This window comes from Schistocerca serialis, chromosome 3 (genome assembly GCF_023864345.2).
Source record: "Schistocerca serialis cubense isolate TAMUIC-IGC-003099 chromosome 3, iqSchSeri2.2, whole genome shotgun sequence".
Lineage (NCBI taxonomy): Eukaryota > Metazoa > Arthropoda > Insecta > Orthoptera > Acrididae > Schistocerca > Schistocerca serialis.
In genome coordinates, this window is record NC_064640.1 from 66,305,342 (window position 1) to 66,329,702 (window position 24,361).

A 24,361-nucleotide genomic window follows, 5' to 3' on the forward strand; every position below is an offset into this window, starting at 1 on the left:
TAGACACACCTTTAAAAATGGCACAAATAGACATGTCCAGTTTTTTACTCAAGTGCAGTACGTGTACATGTACAAATAATTTGCGTTTGGAAATAAGAAAATCATCCATGTTGCACATGAATGTGCACATTGAATTGGTTTTGGATCTAACATTACATGGAAACTGCACATTTGGGACTACAACACAGGGGTAACTTTATGAGGTGCTGTTACTGCACTTCATGTAGTTGGCAGTCACCAAGCACAGATTGGAACTGGGAGCACAAGACACCAAGGAGAAAGTGTAATTGTTGCTGATTCACTGGAATTTTCTTTGCTTGAAAATGTAAATAGACTCTGGTAATTAGGTACTGTTTGATTGGAATACATGGGCAGTAATGTTTTATCAACTGAGTGAGATTCGTAATATTATTTTGCTTCATAAAATATTATATATGATTCTTTACAGGTCGGTGTTAGTCTACAACAGAATTTCTACTGTGATTGGAGCTCCTGAAGATATAACAAAAGTTGGAAGTACAAGGGAATTTCCTAGCCCAAGTCACAGTAGTTCAACACCATACAAGCCTGATGACAGCAAAAGAGCAGGCAGCAAAGGCAAAGGAAATGCAGAGAACTCCACATGGTATGAATATGGATGTGTCTGAAAACATTTATTTGATGTGAAATTTGTAAGTTCCAGAACTGTACCTTGACGTGTGCTATGAATAGCAAACAATAACACAAAGTAACTGTATTTCTTCTTTCATCTGGTTCCCATGAGAGAGAGAGAGAGAGAGAGAGAGAGAGAGAGAGAGAGAGAGAGAGAGAGAGAGAGAGAGAGAGTTTTATGTATTCATGTTCAGAATCATGAATGGGTACAGGCATACACATGCCCACAACAACAAAATGTGTAGCTATGACTGTTCACATTAGGACCATCTTTCTGAGGGATGTACAGAATAAAATAATTTCCCAACAAAGTGGAGGTAGTGTGAGGGAAATGTAATTAGAGGAACAGTGGTTTGCCCCCTATCATAAGCCACTGCCTGCAACAATATAGGGGTTATGCATAATTCAACAGTGTAATTTTTCCACATGACAGTGTTACAGTCCATCCATGACAAACTGTATGTATGAAGCTCCTCCAGAGAAAATTTGAGCTGCTTGTTGGTAACAGTTGAACAGGCATTCTACACAGATATTTGGCAATTTTTACCTAAAGTTGAAAAAAATTACTTCATTACTAGGCACTTGAAAATGTAGCATCTATTTTTGGCAAAATTTGCGTCTATATATTTTTTGTTTGTAAATGATTAGCAGTACAGTTTTAAAAGTTTGGTACATAACATGCGTGAAGATGAAGCCTTAGTGCTTTGAAATTGACTGTTAAAAAAAAAAATGTTGATTGGGGAGCTTTTTCACTGGAATGTTTGCTTTCACAAAAACTTACATAATGTTTTTACTGAAATGGTTTTTTGCTTGCTTTCTTCCTTTGGATCTATTTAAGCTTTCAACAAATGATTGTTACAATTGAGAAGCAGTAGCATTTATCTGCCTGCGAACAAAGTGCTTCTCTTATTTAAGATATTTCATGACATTATTTTCCTTTTCCAAATCAATTCAATAATTAAAAAATCTGCAGAAAATTGATTTCTAACTTTTAAGGACATTCCTAGCCGTGTGACTCGTGCTTGACAACGCTACAGATACAGTGTACAAGTTATAACCAAAAATAACTCTATTGACACTTTTGGGGAAGACTTTCAGTGTGGTTGAGGTACATTGACAGGTTTTGTTTCCCGCTTGCTGTAGTGCAGAGAGCAGACACTATAAACTGACAGTCAGTGGAAAAACTATAATTTTTACTTTCAGAGGGGAGAGGAGCAGTGCGAGGAAACAAGCTGTGCCAGTGCCACATTGCAGCCCAGCCGGCCTATACCTGTGTTATGTGAAAGCAGAAATGATGTACACTATGTGATCAAAAGTATCTGGACACCCCCAAAAACATACGTTTTTCATACTAGGTGCATCGTGCTGACACCTACTGCCAGGTACTCCATAACAGTGACCTCAGTAGTCATTAGACATCGTGAGAGAGCAGAATAGGGCGCTCCGCAGAACTCATGGACTTCGAACCTGGTCAGGTGATTGGTTGTTGCTTGTGTCATACACCTGTGTGCAAGATTTCCACACTCCTAAAAATCCCTAGGTTGACTGTTTCTGATGTGATAGTGAAGTAGAAATATGAAGGGACATGTACAGCACAAAAGCGTACAGACCAACCTCGCCTGTTGACTGACAGGGACCGCTGACAGTTGAAGAGGGTCGTAATGTGTAATAGGTAGACATCTATCCAGACCATCATACTGGAATTCCAGATTGCATCAGGATCCACTGCAACTACTATGACAGTATGGTCGAGCGGCTGCTCATAAGCCACACATCGTGCCGGTAAATGCCAAACGACACCTCGCTTGATGTAAGGAGTGTAAACATTGGACAATTGAACAGTGGAAAAATGTTATGTGGAGTGACGAATCACGGTACAAGATGTGGCGATCCGACGGCAGGGTGTAGGTGTGAAGAGTGACCAGTGAACATCATCTGCCAGCGTGTTAGTTGGGTGGGGTTGGGTTGGGTTGTTTGGGGGGAGGAGACTAGACAGTAAGGTCATTGGTCTCATTGGATTAAGGAAGGACGGGGAAGGAAGTAGGCTGTGCCCTTTCAAAGGAACCATCTCGGCATTTGCCTGGAACGATTTAGGGAAATCACGGAAAACCTAAGTCAGGATGGCTGGACATGGGGTTGAACCGTTTTCCTCCCAAATGCGAGGCCAGTGTGCTAGCCACTGCCCCACGTCACTCTGTACTAGCACGTGTAGTACCAACAGTAAAATTTGGAGGTGGTGGTGTTATGGTGTGGTCATGTTTCTCATGGAGGGGGCTTCCACCCCTTGTTGTTTTGCATGGCACCGTCACAGTACAGGCCTACATTGATGTTTTAAGCACCTTCTTGCTCCCACTGTTGAAAAGCAATTCGGGGATGTCGATTGCATCTTTTAACATGATCGAGCGCCTGTTCATAATGCATCTGTGGCGGAGTGGTTACATGACTGTCCTACACAGAGTCCTGACCGGAGTCCTATACAACACCTTTGGGATGTTTTGGCATGCTGACTTCATGCCAGGACTGACATCGATACCTCTCCTAAGTGCAGCACTCCATGAAGAATGGGCTGCCATTCCCCAAGGAACCTTCCAGTACCTGATTGAACGTATGCCTGCGAGAGTGGAAGCTGTCATCAAGCCTAAGTGTGAGCCAACACCTTATTGAATTCCAGCATAACCGCTGGAGGGTGCCACGGACTTGTAAATTATCTTCAGCCAGGTGTCCGGATACTTTTGATCACATAATGTACAATTGTCGGGATCACCAACCCCCTTCTAGTGTTGTGAAGGTAATAATCGAACCCTATGATGGATCAGGATTGGTGTCTTCACTCACTTAACACAGAGAGAGAGAGAGAGAGAGAGAGAGAGAGAGAGAGAGAGACAGAGAGAGAGGGGGGGGGGGGGAGAATAAAACAGTGAGTGACACAGTTCCCAAGCATTTGCTAAAGGATACCATGCAATTGCTTACTGAGGTTGGCAGTGTTGCAAACACTCATTTCTGATAAAATAGTTCATCTGGATACAATTTGCTGTGAAATAGCTTTTATCATACAATTTCGTGTTTTTGGGTTTTGAGGCAGAATTCACATCTACAGGAAGTAACAGAATGATGTTTTAAAAATTTTGGAGATCATAGAGCATAAAATTATGAACATTTTGATATAAGGGTGCTGTAGATGGAAGTATGGAATAAGTTTCTAAACCACTGTGTGCTTTATACGCATTCAGTAGGCTAAATGAAGACTCCATAATACTGTAGTTTGGAAAACGTATTGACATTATAGAGTTCAATCAAATACTGTAAACTGAATCTGTGGCTTTATTACAGTAGAGTGAATGTTCAGTTTGACAATATTCAGCTTCGTAACACAATGTGCAGTGGCGAACCACATTTTGCTGATTCTCTGTAAGAATCTGCACCCCTCTTTGAAGGTATTGAATGCTGTAAAGGTGCACTCAGTAATCTTGGGTACTGTTTCTATTGGTGTTGAGTGCACAAAAGATTTTACGTAACCATAGAGGAAAATGTCTAGAGGGGTGAGGTCAGGGGAGCATGCAGGTCAATGGACTGGGCATCCCCTTCCAATTACTCTCTGCCTGAAGTTGTCTGTGAGATATGCCTTGAGCTGACAATCAAAGTGCACTGGAGCACCATTGTTCTGAAACCACAAACTAATACGCAGTTGCAAGTGAATGTTGTGCAGTTCAGGCATGACATTATCCAGAAAGTTAAAATACCATTCACAATTCAAAAGATATCGTAAGATGTGTGGTCCAGCAAGGTGATCAAGAATTCCACTCCAACTGTTCACTGAGAATCTAACCTGTTAACTTCTCATTCAGGTCATGCATAGATTTCCAACAGTCCAATGGTGGCTGTAGAAACTTTATTTCACATTTGCACCTTTATGTTCCTAATATCAAACTATTCAAAATTTCTTCCTCTACAATCTCCCAAATTTTTAAAATGTCGTTCTGTTACACCTCATTTATTTGCATTTGTTGCAAATATGAATTTTTCAAGTCCCTATTCATTACTAAGTATTCTGTTGGTGACCTGCTCATGTTGTGTAATGTGCAGTGTGCTATCTTGTGAGACAGGAAGGTAAACCAGACATGGTTCGAACCCATGCAGCGGATGAATGACCATCGGGATGGTACACCAGCCAAACTGAGCGTGGTTTATAGGTGCTTACCCACACTTGTTTAGGCAACTTTGGACCTGGTCCATAAATTCTATCTCAGAGAATATGATACACAAGTAGTTAGAATATGATAACACACAGAACAAAGTTTACGCAATTTACAGACAGATGTCGCGCGTCACTTCCATCTCATAGGTTCCTTTGGTCTCTGCATTATCAGGAAGGGCATCCAGCTACAAAGTTAAATAATAACATTGCAAAATATTTGAAAAATAGTTTGATCGTCGTCTTAATTGTCCAGAACCAACCCATAACCTGAAATTCTCAAACACACGTGAAAATCTACAAGGACATTTCCTCTGACTGTCAAAGAAATTGAAGAAGTAATTAAAAATGTAAAAAATAATAAAGCTAGTGGGGAAGACACTGATACAGCAGAACTTTTGAAGTTCTCTCTACGGAAAAAAAAGGGGGGGGGGGGGTTGAAACTAATCTTTAAGGAAATCTGGAAAACAGAAAAAAAGTCCAGAAGAGTGGAAGATAGCCTTGAAAATCCGCTACATGTGAAAGGCAATAAACAAGATGTTAATGACTGCAGAGGAATTTCTTTACCACCAGTTGCATATAAAATATTTTCCCATATTTTGCTAAACAGAGTAGAAACAACACTGGACAGTTATTTAGGTGAATATCTAGGTGCTTTTAAGGACAACGGATCTTGTTCCAAAAAATTATTTACTCTGAAGTCAGTCATTCGCCACAGATTACTGAATTCAAAAGATATTGTAGATATTGAAAAAAAGTGTTTGATTCTGTTGAGAAACTATAGATAAGATGCTCTGAGAATTTGGTGTAAAGCAAATTGATGTTAGCAAATCTAATTCATGAAACATTTACAGACACACTATCTAAAATGAAATTTATAGGAGAAAAATCTCAGCCATAGGTGTATGGCAAGGTGATGACCTATCCCCAGTTCCCATTAATTGTGCTTTAGAAAAGAACAGTGAGAATTTGTAATGATAAATTGAGTGAATATCAGATTTCACCAATAAGGTTGGGAAGCGGAAACAAAAATACTGGAATAAACTGTCTTTCATTTGCTATACTTTCTGAAAATGTAACGTCTACTGTAACAGAAATTAATCTTTTAGAAGAAATTGCCAGTAGGGGTGGCTTAAGAATTTCTGCAGGGAAAAATATAAATTTTTTACCAATATTAAAAATGCACTGGTATTATGAAAACAGATATTCACCAAATTTAAAAAGTTAAAAAAATTTAGTATCTTGGGGAGCTAATAAAAAAAATGGTTTGGAAAAATTTGCTATAGACGAAAGGATACATAAAATGGGAAGGTATATGGTGTGACTAAGTACTTTTGCAATTAGAATGCCTGTCTAAAAATGCAAAAAATAAGACATTACAATACAGTAGTGAAGCAAGAATATCAATATGTAAGTAAATTAAAGAATAATTTAGATAAACTAGAATTACTAGAGAAGCAAATCCATAAGATAATGTAAGACCCACAAAAACTATGGAATGTTGGAAATTATGTAACAGTGATGAAATTGATCAAAACGTAGAAAACATGACAGAAGTCATGAGAAAGAGAAGACTGCCAATTTTCTGAACCTTTATATCTGATGGCTCTCGATCTTCCACCATAATCGAGTCCATCAACATGAGGTTGCAAATATGAGGTAGCCAAGGAGGTGGAAACGTGGGTTCTATTATGCCAAGACTGCTTGGTAGCTACAACAGGAAAACACAATTAATTAGCAGGAGTACAAAATAAGAAAGTATTTATTACTTAGCTTTGCTGTAGTCCATGATCAGTTGGTTGACAATTATAGAAGATGCGACTAGGCTAAGTGTCTGTAGAATGACATAATTTACAAGTCACAGATCTTGCAATGACGAATTAATCTCTCGTTATCTTGAATGTCGAATCTGATGAATTTGAAGACTAACTTGGAACGGAGTTACAAAGACTTGATGGCAGCAATGACTGAGCTGCAGATGATGACTAACAGCGGCGCTCGCTGACCACTGAGCGCAGCTCCGAACTGTAGACTGGCACAACTCCACTACTCTCCTGCTGCACATGAAGTGGCCTAGTGGCACCTTGCGGCGAGCCCAAGTACTGTGACTGGCTGTGCACTCTTTGGCTAACACAGCTTCTTCTGTTCTGTTTATTGAGAGAATCGCATCCGGCAGATCGATCTATCAGGCAGCGGTGTGATTGTATGACTGACGACATCACAATATCGAATGCAAGACAGTAAATTAACCAGAAAGCTCTTCAATTATTTATGGGATTAGTAGTGAATAAGAAGTTGGATCCATGAAGTAAAAAAGAATTTAGAAAATAAAAATTGTATCAGAGTTGAAGAAACAATTGACAGTGGAGTGTTTAGGGAAAATTATTGTATAAGAAGAAAAAACACAGTGAACAGATGAAAGATTCCTGGAAGGAAAGAAGCGAACAATAAATAAGGAATTGAATTTGATGGGTGATCCCCAGTTGGCTCATCTGAGAAGGGAAAAAAATTACCAAATCTTGAAAAAACAGACCTTGTACTAGATTGGATAAATCACTAAGTATTCCTTCCACCTCGACTGACACCTCTGCCCAAACTCTTTGCCTTTACAAATGTCTGCTTGTGTCTGCATATCTGCGGATGGATATGTGTGTGTGTGCGAGTGTATACCTGTCCTTTTTTCCCCCTAAGGTAAGTCTTTCTGCTCCCGGGATTGGAATGACTCCTTACCCTCTCCCTTAAAACCCACATCCTTTTGTCTTTCCCTCTCCTTCCCTCTTTCCTGATGAAACAACCGTTGGTTGTGAAAGCTTGAATTTTGTGTGTATGTTTGTGTTTGTTTGTGTGTCTATCAACCTGCCAGCTCTTTCGTTTGGTAAGTCACATCATCTTTGTTTTTAGATATATTTTTCCCACGTGGAATGTTTCCCTCTATTATATTCATATCATTAATGAGATACTGTTAAGATAGAGACAAGAAAGACAATCATAGAATATGATAGCAATTACACTAAGGACATTGGGAAAACTGGAAATAAGTATAGATTTTCAGCACATATTCTTAAAAAAATATGTTTCAAATGTGTATGTAGAAACATAGTGCTGTTTCTGTAGAAAGGTACACTAATGGAGCAACCTGAAGAAAACTTAGCCAAATTAAGTTTTCTACCATGGCCTCTTCTTCTAACAGGCTTTGAAGTATTGAGAAATTAAAAGGTCGTGAATTTCCAACAAGGTAGTAAAATTTTGTGGTCCTTTGATCTGTAATTTTATAGGTCACATATATACACATTGATTAAAATAACTTTGTGATTGATATTGCAGTGAGTAGAGTGCTGGAGCCCACAGTCACTGAGCACAATGATTCCTAATGGAATCCAATCACATACTTTCTGTGTTGCCTGCTTTGCTGGTACATGCACAGTTCTGTTAAGTGTGTCTAGCTGCATATTAGTAACTCATACACTCCCTACCTACCATTACATTCTGACAACCATAATATTATTTTAGTTGAGGTATACTGTATAATTAATTCTACACAATTTCCAGACATGTTGAAATATGCCATTATTAGACATTTATGGGAAAGCATATTCCACATATGTTGCTAATGACCATCCTTCCTCTTCACTTTGACAAATTTGTAAGACTGTTGGGAAGATGATGCACCGAAGAACTGCTATTCACAAATGCAGTGAGGAGATTCACACAGCTTTGTTTTCAGAATTTCCACTCTAATGAGAGAGAAATTAATGCATTTCCTGATCACACAAAAATTTCTGCAGTCACTCATAATATTTTGCTAAGGTAATTATATGTTCACATTGTTGATAGTACAAAGTTTGAGTTATTTACATCATTCTTTTGAAGAATCCTGCAGAAAGTTAACGAAGTTACTTACAGAAAGAAATTATTTTGTCTGTGTGTGGAGAAATTGCATAGGGTGCTTCAAGAGACTGGCTCATGGTTCCACTACTGTTCATGTTATATATCAGTGCCTTATAACTTTTTTTTTAATATCCATGCCAGACAGTGAAATGAAAGGTATGGAGATAATCAACCACATACCAAGAGGACAACTGGTGTTCAACTCCAAATTAAGTGCTGCCAGCTCATTTTGTGGCAAACTCAACTGGTCACCACAAGCTTATGGACTTTAGGATATGTTGGGATTATTCTTCAGCTGGATTGCGTTTTGTTGGCACTGAGTCTTTTCCAAGGACCTCTATTTTCTTAGTATTTTCTTTCACTGTATCTACACCTATATCTGCTTGACTACTGTGCAATTCAGACCTAAGAGCCTGAACTTTAACGCTGTTTCTCTACCGATCCACTCTCAAACAGCATGCAGGTAGAACGAACACTTAAACTTTTCTGTGCAAGCTCTGATTTCTCTTATTTTATTACGATTATCATTTCTCCGTATGTAAGTGGCTGTCGACAAAATATTATCACATTCAGTGAAGAAAGTTGGTGATTGAAATTTCATTTTAATGATTACCACCTCAACTCACCAACTCGTGTGTAATATCTATGACTCTCTCTCTTTCTCTCTCTCTCTCTCTCTCTCTGTCTCGACTGTTTCACGATAATTCTAAAATAGCTGCCCTTCTTTTAACCTTTTTGATATCCTCTGCCAGTGCTATCTGGTAAGGAGCTGTCCACAGCAATATTCTAGCAGAGTAGAGACAAGTGTAGTGTAGGCAGTCTCTTTTCATGTTGCATGTTCTAAGTGTTCAGCCAATAAAAGGCAGTCTTTGGTTCACCTTCCTCCACAACATTATCGATGTGATTGTTCCAGTGTAACTTCTTTGTAATTGTTAATCCTAGGTATTTAAGTGAATTGACAGCCTTTAGATTTGTGTGTGTTATCATGCAACCACAATTTAAGGGATCCATTTTAGTGTTCATGTGGATGACCTCATGCTTTTCTTTATTTAGGGTCAATTGCCAGTTTTCACACCATGCAGAAATCTTGTGTAAATCATTTTAAACTTGGTTTCGATCTTCTGATGACTTTATTAGACTGTAAATGACAGCATCATTTGCAGACTAACGGAGATGGCTGCTCAGATTGTCTTTTAAATCATTTATGTGGATTAGGAACAGAAGAGGACCTATAACACGACCTAGGAAACAATCACTGCAAGTCATAAAAACATTATCCATTAATTTACATTGTTAGTCTTTGCAAATCCAGTTGCATCCATTGTATTTGGATTAGATACTTTCTCTTCATTCAGTTTTCATAGATAATATCCTCTGCAGCTTTAAAAGTTTTGTATCAAAAGTATGGCGTTTTTAACCAATCTTAGGTTGCACAAGTAACTTTAAAACTGACATCATTTTGAAATCATCAATATTACCACAGTTTTGTTGAGTTGGACCAATTCCGTTTGTACGTTTGGATAACAAAAAGAAGAAATTAGACTGACTGCAAGAATAACAAGTTATTACACCTATTTCTTCAAGACAACAGGGTAAGCCAAATATGTCTGTACGAATATGGTGCAACTTCAAGTCCAATTTTGAATGTTCAATTGTAAATTGATACCTGCCAGCTTCTGCAGGCAGAATAGTTAGTGGCTAAATCACTGGGAACACAGTATTTTTCAAAAACAGATGTGCAGCTACATCTTGACAAGGAGCAAAATGTAAGTAATGCCTATAAATACACCTACAGGACTTGTCAATGTAATCACCTGTCTTTTAGAATTGCTAATTTTATAAGAATTTTCCAGTGATACTTACAGTACAACCAGTCAAATGGCTCTAAGCACTATGGGACTTAACATCTGAGGTCATCAGTCCCCTAGACTTAGAACTACTTAAACCTAACTAACCTAAGGACATCACACACATCCATGCCCAAGGCGGATTCGAACCTGCGACCGTAGCAGCCGCACGGTTCCGGACTGAAGCACCTAGAACCGCTCGGCCACAAATGCCGGCTACAGTATAACAATTGATGTAAAATATTTCTCAGTGTGCAAAGTATATAGACAATGGAATTAGATAAGTCATGTGAAAAATCTGTGCTCTGCAACACAATGGATCTAAAGAGTGCTCCAAATAAATATACTTTGATAAATTTTATATAAAGGTGGGCTAAAACTAAATCAACAGCATTCCGAAGAAATACAGAAGTTTCGTGCTTCTACTGATCTTAATAAATTGCAATCATTCACTGGTATGACAAATTAATAAATACACCAGACAAAAAATTAAGCAATGGAAAATCAAGGATGGAATGTACAATATTATGAAAAGGATAGTTGCTACTCACCATATAGCGAAGGTACCGAGTCACTGATAGGCACAACAAAAAGAACTGAGTCACTGATAGGCACAACAAAAAGACAGTCAAACAATAAGCTTTTGGCCAACAAGACCTTTGTCAAAAAAAAAAAAAAAACACACACACACAAACCCTCATACATCCATGACCATAGAGATACTGTGGTCGTGTGTGTGTGTGTGTGTGTGTGTGTGTGTGTGTGTGTGTGTTGTCTATTTTTTACAAAGGTCTTATTGGCCGAGAGCTTATTGTTTGACAATCTTTTTGTGGTGCCTATATGCGACTCAATATCTCTGCTATATGGTGAGTAGCAACTATCCCAGACAAAAAATTAGTCACCCCCAGGAGACATCTGCACGTAACACTGCCTGAAACCTTCATAATCACTTCAGTTCAGGTAGGAAGAGAGTCCATGGTATTCTTCAGATATGCCGGGACTAAAAGCGGGCGATTTAGCAAGTCAGAGAAGGCGTGATTGGGTGCCTGAGTGTTTATTAAACTGAATACATATGCTTGCAGCCCTGTGAATGTGGCTGTTGTTATCTTAGAAGATGGCAGTGTCTGCAGCATACTCACCACGAAGATGCAGAAAAAAGGGCAGAACTCGATCACCAGAAAAAAGGGCAGAACTCGATCACCAAGAAAGTTTCAATAAACATTGGGGTTCATGTTCACGGTAAATGAAAGACTGAGACTGTATTGCGGTGCAAAAAACATTCCCAAAACATCACATAACCACCTCCAGCCTGAACTACATCTTCCACAAGCTGCCAGCTGAATGACTTATTGGGCCATAGGTGTACTTGATGCATTGCATCATTCGAAAAGAAGCAAAATTGTGACTCGTTGGACCGCATTCCAAACATCAAGTCAGCTACTGTCAATTTTGTGTTGTTTCCCCATTGAAGCTTTATGTGCAGCTGTGAACAATGGCTTTTTCAAGGTATGTGATCCCAAATGTCCATTGCCTGCAGTGCCGTTCACAGTGTTCATTTGAAAACTGTTTGAGAGGGACTTGCATTTACTGACAGCAGCAGTTCCTGTCAGGTTTGAAACAGATTATGATTGGAAAGGTGTGACACTACTCTCCAGCTCCTGTCAGTTTGGATTTTTTTATGACCACTGTTCCTATACTGTTGTAGGTGGCTGCTCATTGTACACCGCTCTTTGCAGGTGTGCTAGGTAGTCTGCTTTGATAAACCAATAAATTGGGAAACATCATTCATGCTGTGGTGTTGGCCATGTCCAAATATAGTAGCTCCTTTATGCCATTCTGTAATGTCTCCACATTGGCCCATCTTACTGTGCTGATTCCGTGCAACTGACGGGGACATATACATCACTTCACTGCCTTGCCTTACATCACTGGTGGAGGGTCACATGATCACCTGGGACCAGCTCCACGCCATCTACACTGCTCCTAAGCAACCAGTGCACTTTTTTAAGGGAGGGACTAATATTTTGTCCAGTGAACTTACAGTAAAGCAGTCTGAAATGTGGCTCAAATTAACGGCATATTAAATCAGTAGAGGAAGTAAGACGCTAAATTTGTGTGGCCACAAGATTCTCAAAAAGCATTCTTTAGAAGCTCATTTCAAATTAGCCAGTTACTTGACTACTTTCAGTCCTTATAAATTATTAATTATGGCTACTGATGCATCTTCGCATGGTATTATAACAGTCCAACACTCCCCTCTTGTTAAAATGTACACTCCTGGAAATGGAAAAAAGAACACATTGACACCGGTGTGTCAGACCCACCATACTTGCTCCGGACACTGCGAGAGGTCTGTACAAGCAATGATCACACGCACGGCACAGCGGACACACCAGGAACCGCGGTGTTGACCGTCGAATGGCGCTAGCTGCGCAGCATTTGTGCACCGCCGCCCTCAGTGTCAGCCAGTTTGCCGTGGCATACGGAGCTCCATCGCAGTCTTTAACATTGGTAGCATACCGCGACAGCGTGGACGTGAACCGTATGTGCAGTTGACGGACTTTGAGCGAGGGCGTATAGTGGGCATGCGGGAGGCCGGGTGGACGTACCGCCGAATTGCTCAACACGTGGGGCGTGAGGTCTCCACAGTACATCGATGTTGTCGCCAGTGGTCGGCGGAAGGTGCACGTGCCCGTCGACCTGGGACCGGACCGCAGCGACGCACGGATGCACGCCAAGACCGTAGGATCCTACGCAGTGCCGTAGGGGACCGCACCGCCACTTCCCAGCAAATTAGGGACACTGTTGCTCCTGGGGTATCGGCGAGGACCATTCGCAACCGTCTCCATGAAGCTGGCCTACGGTCCCGCACACCGTTAGGCCATCTTCCGCTCACGCCCCAACATCGTGCAGCCCGCCTCCAGTGGTGTCGCGACAGGCATGAATGGAGGGACGAATGGAGACGTGTCGTCTTCGGCGATGAGAGTCGCTTCTGCCTTGGTGCCAATGATGGTCGTACGCGTGTTTGGCGCCGTGCAGGTGAGTGCCACAATCAGGACTGCATACGACCGAGGCACACAGGGCCAACACCCGGCATCTTGGTGTGGGGAGCGATCTCCTACACTGGCCGTACACCACTGGTGATCGTCGAGGGGACACTGAATAGTGCACGGTACATCCAAACCGTCATCGAACCCATCGTTCTACCATTCCTAGACCGGCAAGGGAACTTGCTGTTCCAACAGGACAATGCACGTCCGCATGTATCCCGTGCCACCCAACGTGCTCTAGAAGGTGTAAGCCAACTACCCTGGCCAGCAAGATCTCCGGATCTGTCCCCCATTGAGCATGTTTGGGACTGGATGAAGCGTCGTCTCACGCGGTCTGCATGTCCAGCACGAACGCTGGTCCAACTGAGGCGCCAGGTGGAAATGGCATGGCAAGCCGTTCCACAGGACTACATCCAGCATCTGTACGATCGTCTCCATGGGAGAATAGCAGCCTGCATTGCTGCGAAAGGTGGATATACACTGTACTATTGCCGACATTGTGCATGCTCTGTTGCCTGTGTCTATGTGCCTGTGGTTCTGTCAGTGTGATCATGTGATGTATCTGACCCCAGGAGTGTGTCAATAAAGTTTCCCCTTCCTGGGACAATGAATTCACGGTGTTCTTATTTCAATTTCCAGGAGTGTATATGCCTCAGTGTCTGGTTGTAACAGGCAAATCGTAGCACCTAGGGTTGCGATTCGAGATGTGCAAATTCATCGCACCTCACAAAAGTTCTCTAGAGGAATCATACCTGTTATCTTCTAAAGGTGTCCTTGTTGCAACAGATGATAGCACCAAGCCTTGGTGAGACGCTGTAGTGCCATTAAATTAAAATTGTTGGAATATGAATAGCTAATCTGCAGTAAAGAGCACATCGTGTGTTTTAGGGATGCTGTGTTATATTATAGAGTGTAAGCCTTGCCACAGCACTGTGTTGAAAAAAAATTATATCTTCAGTATTTGCTTGCAGTCTCACATACCACTTGCTGGTACATCAATCCAGTAATGCCTAACCATACTTTAAAGTAATAGAATATCCCTTGAGGGTATTACAGTCAAAACTTATTCTGTGCGGCAACGATTCTGGCTGTCCCATTTGCATTTGTTTACTATATGTTTAATAATGTGATTTTCTGTAACAGTTGACTGTTGGCAACACCATTGCAACCGTTTACTTTGTCTCTCACTTTAATAAACAGTTAATTCTATTTTCTAATTGAGGAGAGTCACCGGCAATACGATTGTCCACTTTGTCACCTGTCTCCAGACTGACACTGCCAGCAAAAAAAGAAAGAAAGAAAGAAATAAAGAAAAGAAAAAGTTCCTGCCAACACAAGTCAGCTTGTGGCTTAAGTGTTTTAGCCAATCACAGCAAATGAAATTGGGTGCTACTATATGTAGTAGAGCCTTGGTTAGCCAACAGGAAGTGAGGGCATTGTTCCTAGGTGAGTGACGCCCATGCCACATCAGCAAAAGTCACACTGGAACCTTCACATGTCGTTCTGCCCAGACTATAGGTCCTGTGATATATTGCACCATATTATGATTATTTGATACCCATGTTAAAGTAAGTGTTATTACAGTTCTCTCATATAATGTAGACTATTGAGAGAAACCAATTTCATATGCTGCAAACATTTCGACAGTGGGCCAAATAAAGTATTTACAAATTAAAAAAAGGAGCATTGAGCCTAATTTATGGCACACAAAAACTTGGTGTGCTCTTATATGAAACAAAACTCCATTTTGTGGCCAATTACAAACCCTCATTGCACTTTTCATTTACGTGGTCATTTGTCTAATAAAACAGCATCCCCAGAAATTTTCATTTCTCTATCCCCTGCTACCCTGTGGCACAGCAGTCTAACATTAATGTTCTCTGATGCCTCCTGTTGGGCCCATATGTTGAGTTTGATGCTCATGAAACATTCAAGTGAACAATATACTTTGGAAAAATTCTAACTCATTTCAAGGGAAAGGGCTGCCATTCCCAACAGACACCCAACCCACTGAAATGCATGATTATATTTCTGTTTGCCCTACATCCACCTGTGCTCCAGTTGCGTCATCAGGCAAACTGAGGAATGGCATATCTAAATGTGCCAATATCACCTTCTTACCAGTACTCTCTTGTCGATTTGTGGTGCAATTCTTCCTCACTTGCCCTGCATGCTTTCTGAGTTTTGTATATATCAGGATTTTTTCTGCAGTTGGATTGTGTTTTGCTGGCACTTAATCTTTTGCAAGGGATCTAGATTTTCTTTCACCAGTTTTTCACCTGGCCTATGACAATCTTACATTTCACGTCTTTGGGTTGCATTAAAAGTAAATGGCATGTGCCCTATAATTGTGTGTTAATGCTAATATAAAAATATATTTGAAATATATGTTGAAAGTCAAAGAATTATTGTCAGGTGAAATGAAATGTCAATAAAGAAAATTCTAAGTAATGTTTCTGAGGAAGTTGTAATTTATTTCTACATATGAGTCTATCCTGAAATTTTAAATGAGCCACTTCATTGCTTTTACTATGCAAAATCCGTGTGTGTATGTAATATGTCAACTGTAATATGTCATTCAGGTTCAGGTATGTGATTGATAGCTTTTGGTGGTGTGTAATAATAATGTAAACTTGAATAGTTGTATAAGAAAAAATACACTGACTAGTTTTTGTCACATTTGCATAGAAATAGCTACTGACTGGTCAGTTTAACACATTTTTAATTTTCAACCTATGAGTTTATACTTCGGTATAATGCTTCATTCAATTAAAAAAGTTCCCTGAATTGAAGTACTGGTAACCATAATTGTACCTACCTCTCAAAATACCTGTTTAAGAACTGACAAACTGACAACATTCTCATGTTGTATTAATTCTGTGATGATTTTTAAATTAAAAACACATTCAAGTGTGAAATGTACAATGATGTTTACAAATACTATCAGAAAAATCTGTGTCCTCTCATCTCTGCAGAAATTTGGTACAGAATGGAGTGGAAATAAAAGGTGAAGTGCATACAAGAAATATCTGGAAAATCAAATTAAAGTTTTGCATGCATGTAAATGATGAGCATGTAACCTTACATCACCTTTAATCCAATATGCGGAAATGTTTCACAATTTACACATTGTAAATGTGTGTAGTACAGTGTTTAAGACACTGGACACATATTTGGGCTTAATTTGTAAATATGCTGATTAAGGTTTTCCCTGGTGATTGTAAACTGCTGTAGGCTGACTCCTTTCCCCTCCCCTTCCCACCTCAGTCTATACTCTATTAATGACCTAACTTCTAGCCAATGAACAGTTGTGCAGCCATGATTAAATGGATAAAGTAATATAGTTTCAAGGAAAACCATAACCCAGTGACAACAATTTCTGATGATGAGCTCATATATTCTGTTTTCTGCTATACTTAATATATATTTCCTCTTGATTACCTGGTGGATTCATTCAGTGAAATGAAATGAATGGGCTTAATTGAGATGACATGGAATGGTACCAGTGAAATCTGTTGAGAAATTCTGAGTCTGCAATGTAATGTATATCTTATCAAAAATAAAAAATTGTTCAAGCCCAGGGTACAAACCTTGATGTCCTGATTATCACAAGCAATCCTCTCAACAATTTAGGTCATCCAAACATGCCTCCAAGACTGAGTCAAAGCTTCAGTGTCAATGATGTTTCCCATGAATAGGATATTAAATTCCCTAAGTCTGTGGTATATCCTGGGTAAGTTTACCATTTTTTTTTTGGGTCCAAATCGTGATATATTACAAACCCAAGACACATTTCTGAAATTGCTTAAAAGTCTGAACAGTTTACTGAAACTTTAACCTTTATTTCATCAGTTGTATTTTTCATCAGACATGATTTTCTTCAGAACTGGTTTGTGTGCAATGTGGGACGAACAATCAAATTCTTAAAATAGGTCTGTCTAAATCACTTTGAACTTTTCTGAACACATTTTTATTTCCCTTCCTCTTAACATGCCTGAAATTGCTGTTAGTGCTATAAGTAGTATAACAAACCGAATTTTCTTCAATTTGTATTTTTACAGACACTGCAACAGATGCCGAGTAAAAATTTGAGCAGTTTCACCTAAATCAACACATTATCAGATATAAATAGTGAAATAAAATTAACAATAATTGCCTAGGTTTTGGGTCTAGCAGATGAAAATTTTGAGTCATTTAACTTTTAACCACTTTAGGTGTACAGTCTGATGTTTTGAAAGGGCATTTGTGTCTAGCAGTGTGGTATGAAACTGTAGCTTCTTCAGTAGCACACACCAGGTCACAATTCCTTAAAAAATCTCATGTTTAGTGAAACAGTAGTATTAGTATTGCTAGAGTATTTAGCATTTTTCACGTGGTCTTTAATATCACCCTTCCATTTGTATGCAACAGAAAATTCTCCAGTACATAGTGTGCAATAACATGTTCATTGTTATTATCATTATACAGTTTGAAAAAGTCATAATTCTGTTGAAGGTCCGCGCGCACACGCACGCGCGCACACGCACGCGCGCACACGCACGCGCGCACACGCGCACGCGCACGCACACACACACACACACACACACACACACACACACACACACACACTCTGGCTGCCAAGGCCAGGCCAGTCCTCTTGTTGTGCCTATCTGTGACTCAACATCTCCTCCATATGGTGAGTAGAATTCATCCTTCTCATAATATTGTCATTACTACATGCTGGATTTTAGATTGTTTCAATTTCTTTTTCCAATTGCTAAATGATGAAATGGAAAACAAATAGAGATAAAATTATCAAAAATGTGTGGATGAGTTACAGAATTTCACAAATGAAAACAACATATACATTTTGCCTCTGCTGTGTAGCCAAATGACTAACAGTAAGTGATAAGTTGAGGCGGAACTGATAGCGATACATCTCCAATTGCGTCATTGCTTGCTCCAGGTTCAGCTGAGAGAGAGACAGCTTTAAGATAATATTTAAAACCATGATGTCGAACATACAGATCTAAAGTTGCTAATCATAAAATTCTCAACCCCCGGGCACTTTTACAACCTGGATCTTTTGGCAACACTAAAAAACGATGTCCACAAAAATTCCACATATTTGGTAAGCCTAGTCCTGGGCACTTCATCAGATTCATGTGCCCAGTAGTGCTACTCCCACATACCATTAGTTGTAGTATTTAGAAGTAATCGTGGTAGCGTGGTTGCATTCTCAGTTTTTGAAAAAGTAATAGGTAATGTGAAAGGTTAAAAGTTGGAAAAATTGTTTATAACTTATTTAAAAAGTTAATTTTACTGGACATTTCCATAAATCATCCAAAGAACCCAGGTTAATTAATTTTATAATGGACATGACTAACGACATCTTTTGTTTTCATCTTTTTTTGTCTTTTATTACTTTATCCAGTGAATGGGTATTGATGGGAAATCAGACAAAAGACGTGCTTGCCGAAGATACCATACATAAATCTGAACAACAACTGTGGGTAAGGAGTCAGCTACATCAGTGGCGCTTCCATTGTAGCTCCACATTTTTGTATGGTTGTGTCATTCCACCTCATTTTTATTCATTATCTTAATGAAGATAACCTCCGAGATCATTTTGAGCTCTATTTTAGGTATGACCTTATCCTGTTGCAGTTATTAATCTAACTTGCATACTAGAATTCGTTATTTGTGAATGAGTTTGTAGTACTTTGCTCTTCCAGCTACAGTTATAGCCAACAGTTCAGAGACTGATGGAATGGATAGCAACAACTCATTCTAAATTATATTTAAAGATGACATTCATGTTGATTTTAACTGTTCTTGCCGTGTTCTCAATGTGAAGGAATTACAGAAAACCTGAATGTGGATGGGCAGGTGGCGATTTGAACTGCAGTCTTCCTGAATGTGAGTTCAGTGTGCAAACAGCTTTGCAACTGACTTGGTTAAGAATTTCAAATGAGGAACACTGTTCTTACATTTAAAACTGCAATGTGGTCTTCAAGTATCTTATTCAACAAAATGTTAACTTTGCTATGATATTTGAGACAGTGGAAGATAGCACTCGAGGCATTAAGCTAAACAACTTTAGATGCCACAGCTATAGGTTTTGACAGAATTTATCTGCTCCAGTTTCACAGTGCCTTTGTGTGGCCTTGGCTCAGCTCAGTGTAAATAATGTGCCGTTGAACTAGACAATGTTACCTAAAGGTACCTGATACTGTACACAACGAGAGAATTAAACTGGTAACAGCCCCTGCAGTGAGACTACTGAACAGACACATTCCATCTGTCAGTGCCTGGTGTAAGTTTTACTGCAGTCTCTGGCACATCACTGCTCACCCCAATGAAGTTAGACATGAAACTGTTCCAGAGAAACAAGGCAGTTTGTTGTTTGTACAGGGCAAGACATGACGGCAAAAGGCACGGTCCAGTTCATGTTCTTTTACAGGGAGAAGTCATCTGCACCCTTTCTACTGAAATATTAGGGCATATTCTGTTGTAATGTTGTACAGACACAATACCAAGAGTAACCCCAACCAAGTGGTTACACAACAGCAGGGGTTCTTTGTCTAACTGCAAGTAGTGCTGCTGTGCCTGATTCAATTTTGGAAGCGTACACAATAGGATTTTCAGAACCATCCGCATATTTATGCATGAGAAGGGCCCCAAGGCCATAATGGGAGGCATCTGTGACCAAAACAAGATGTTGTCCTGGTTGGAAGGTAATCAAGAAAAAAGGTACCAAGTGTAATTTTGAACTTAATAGGATAAAAGCATGCTCGCAGGTGGGCGACCAGTGGAAAGAAACATCTTTATATAAGAGATCATGAAGTGGCTGGGCCAATGTGACTGCACCAGAAAGAAATTTATTCAAGTATGCAATCTTTCCAAGCAAGGCTTGCAAATCTTTGACATTGGTAGGACACGGCAAAGCTGTAATGGCATTGACACGTTGGTGTAAAGGCTTGATACCAGCATGTGAGACTTCAAAACACAGATACAGCTGGAAAAATGGTGATTTGTCAAAGTTACATTTCAAACCAGTGGCCTGTAGCACTGTAAATAAGGCACGAATGTTCCACAAATGTTCATCTGTTGAGGAACCAAAAACCACAGTACCATCCAGGTAGTTAATGCACCCCATCATGAGACCATGAGTTGCTCCAAAAATCATTGGAAAATGGCATTGGCGCTAGCAATGCCGAATGGCACCCGGCGGTATTTAAATAACCCGAAGGGGTATTTGCTGTGAGATCGTGTTTGGAATCCTCATCCAGAGGCAATTGTAAGTAGGCTTCTGATAAGTCTATTTTGAAAAAATATTGCTCCCCTGGAAAGCCATGCTTAGGGTTCATCTGGACAGGATAAGGGATAGGTCTTAATAATAAATCGGGAATTTACAAGACCCTTTAAAATCACCTTAGAGCTGAAGGTTGCCGTTAGGTTTTTTGAGAATTACCAACAGCAGACGATTCATCAGAGGAGACAGGGGTGATAACACTCAAAGATGGAAGTCAATCTAATTCCAATTTGACTTGCTCCTGTAAAGCTACTGGGACTGGGTGGACACGCAAGAAATGGAGGCACACCGTCGAGTTTGTTGTGGTGGGAGCCTTGGTATTGGTACCACACCCTAAACCTTCTGAAAACAGGGAGGAATATTCCAAGTGGAGTGCATGCAGTTGTTGGTGTGGAACTTGATCCACTGAATGGGGTAGTGCAGTGATTTGCACACTGGACTCACATTCAGGAGGACGACGGTTCAAACCCGTGTCCGACCATCCTGGTTTAGGTTTTCTGTGATTTCCGTAATCACTTAAGGCAAAAGCCAGGATGTTCCTTCGAAAGGGCATGGACAATTTCCTTCTCCATCCCCCCTTAATTCGAACTTGTGCTCTGTCTCTAATGACCTCATTGTCAACAGGACGTTAAACACTAATCTCGTCTTCTGGAACTTGTTCCAATACCAGATGTACTTTGTTAGAAATAGAGAACCCAAAAATTTTCAAGACATCCAACGCAATTAAATTTTCAGTTTTGGCATCATCCACTATTAGATAGGTCAAAGGCCGAGCAACTGCTTCATACACTATGGAAGTAGAAAACTGCCCCAGTGTGGGTATTAGTTCTTTGTTGTAACTCACAAACGTACGAGATATAGGGGATGATGCCGGTTATCCAAGATTGACATAGATTTAAGAATTTAATAAAGTCACTGCTGCACCTGTGTCCACTTGCATTTTTAACATCTTGTCCATCACATGGACTCCACTGTAGAGTTTTTTTGGGGCTACAATCACTTGGGAAACACTTCACATCCATGTTCATGTCTGGTGCAGGTGGTTGAGAGCTGCACATAGGCACAATAAATACCTTTTTTCACAATAGTCGCACATAGCCCAGTTCTCTGGGCCAGCGGCATGCTCATGTTGAACAAAACAGCAAGGACATAATGGATAAGGACCAGCTGATTTCCTGCTGCCCTAGATACTTCAAAAGACTGAGCAATGTTCAGAACAAGAACATCTGTGAAAAAGGATTGTCACATTGTAAAGCGTATTCATGGATATCCCCATCAGGGGCTAGGCGTCTTATAGCACAAACCATCAAATCAGTGTATGAATCCTGGTGGGCCTCAGTAACAAGCTAGCAATGAAGCCCATGAAGTTGCGCTGCTCACGATCTGTATGACAATGACAATGGCAAAACTCAATGTGAGCAGGAAGATCATGGGTACGATTGCTATGATAGTTAGAGAGCAATTGATACATTTCATGGAAACAGGCTGGCAAGTTCCTGAAGAGGAGCTAGCTAACACAAAGAGTGGTAAACACAAGGAGAAATCCATGACAAAAATAAAACCTTACGCAAAGTGGGATTGGAAACTCCAAAAGCTTGAAAATGTTGCCGAAGGCGTTTTCCATCTGTGTCCCAGTCTTCTGCAGAATCATCACATGTGGGAAATGGTAGGGGTTGTGTCAATGGCGGTGGAACATAGAGCATCAGCGAGACTGCCAAATTCTTTATTGCCACATAGAAAGCTGGTTGGTGAGAGCTCACTGTTGTTCAACAAGAGACTGAAGAACTTGTTTCCACTAACATGTTGCCGTATATCCAATTAAAGAAATTAACTACACGGACTAGAGTACCCCACTCTTCGCCAAGTATGTTGTGGCATTGTACAGATGCAGTTTCAGATTTAACACCAACCAAGCTTCCACACATAGACGCCGACTACGGGTATGCTCGGTCGCTGAAACAAACCCCAAAATTTGAGTGAGTATGGGTAGCATACCTCGTTGAAAACTGTAGTATTATTTTCTTCTTTACGTTACTATTCTGCAAAAATGAACCAATCGGCACTATAAAGGTTTGCTTCTTGACCGTAATTAGAATCGACTCGCTCATCGCATTGATGGGCAGCTGGCTTTTGTTATACACAGCTGCAAAAAGGTTATCTTAAAACAAACAGCTAATTGAATTCGTAGAAATTAAAATCACGTTGACATATAAGTGAAGTGGCAGCTTTTTAAAATATTCGAATATTAAGGGACTGCCACTTGTTAAGTCAATAATGTAAACTGAAGGCGGTAAACCTTTAATTATTGTATTAAATAAATAGAAATGAAGCCAGTTGGGTACAATACAATGAAAATGTTTATACTACGAAGTACGAATTTAATTAGCGTTTCTTTTACGATAACTCTTTGAGATAACAAAATACTACCAGTGAGCCGACATACCTGCTGCGATGAGTGCCCCATCCCTCCTAGTTAAAATATTCGGTAAATAGACGGTACTTGCAACAACTTGGGAAGTTCTTTGTGCTTTAACGTGGAGCTCGGCAGCAATCACGGAACGCAACAGCCAGCGAGAGATTTTTTCTAGTGAAATCATGTCGGTTATACTGTAACTTACACCGAATTTGAACTTCCAGACTTCAACAATTGAGCGAACAATGAAGCAGTCAGAAGTCAGAACGTGTAGACCGCTAGACGTTAGTTTGTGTTTTGGTTGACCTGTGTCATCTGTGTTTGGAATTATATTACATCTTCATATTTTGCGTGTAAAAATCATTAAAATGGATAAATATGTAGTGAAATACAAAAGGAATTCGACTGATAATCATGCTGGTGATATCGAATCGATAGAAGTAAAAGTGATCGACCATCGGCAGCTTGTGACAGTGAAATCCCTGTTACTATTTCTGGTAGTTCCACGAAAAATGATACCGGTACCGAAAGTGGCATCCGCAGGGGCATAACTTTTCAAAAACATTGGATAAAAACATGTATATAGATTTAATATGACATAAAAGAGGACAGAGTTTATTGTCTTTTTGTGTAGGCCTATGTGTGAAAACAAGAGACTGCCTCCAAAACCTGTTACCGCGGACGAAGATTCCTATATTGCATTAGTTGAGTACGGCTTTAAGAAATGGTCCGTTGCCCTAAAACAATTCAAGTCCCACGAAAAAAGTAACGTGCATATGTGCTCATTTAGTGCAAATAATTCTATGAAAAAAAGAGTGAATATTCTGTCATGAGTCAGTCATTCTAAAGCAAAAGAAATGCAGGCCTCTACTGTTTGTTTAAGGAAAACTTTACTTCAATATTGTTCTTGGTTTACCAAGGATTGGGCTTACGTGGTCATGTTGATGAGTCTTCTAATTTTGACAATATTCTGAAATTGCATTCCGAGAATGTACCAGAACTGAAACTATGGCTTAATCAGGAATG

At 39.9% G+C, this 24,361-nt stretch overlaps 1 protein-coding gene and 1 long non-coding RNA gene across 2 annotated transcripts in view; one reads left to right on the forward strand and one right to left on the reverse strand.

Annotated features, from left to right (window-relative positions):
- The window catches only part of LOC126469717 (protein Daple), a 195,271-nt gene extending 194,540 nt beyond the window's left edge, over positions 1 to 731 (forward strand). Inside the window, exon 24 of the mRNA XM_050096907.1 lies at positions 449 to 731. Coding sequence (XP_049952864.1) covers positions 449 to 647 — 199 coding nt within the window. The 3' untranslated portion in view covers positions 648 to 731. The remainder of the gene's footprint in view (positions 1 to 448) is intronic.
- The window catches only part of LOC126469718 (uncharacterized), a 66,440-nt gene that overhangs the window by 32,910 nt on the left and 9,169 nt on the right, over positions 1 to 24,361 (reverse strand). The window lies entirely within an intron of this gene.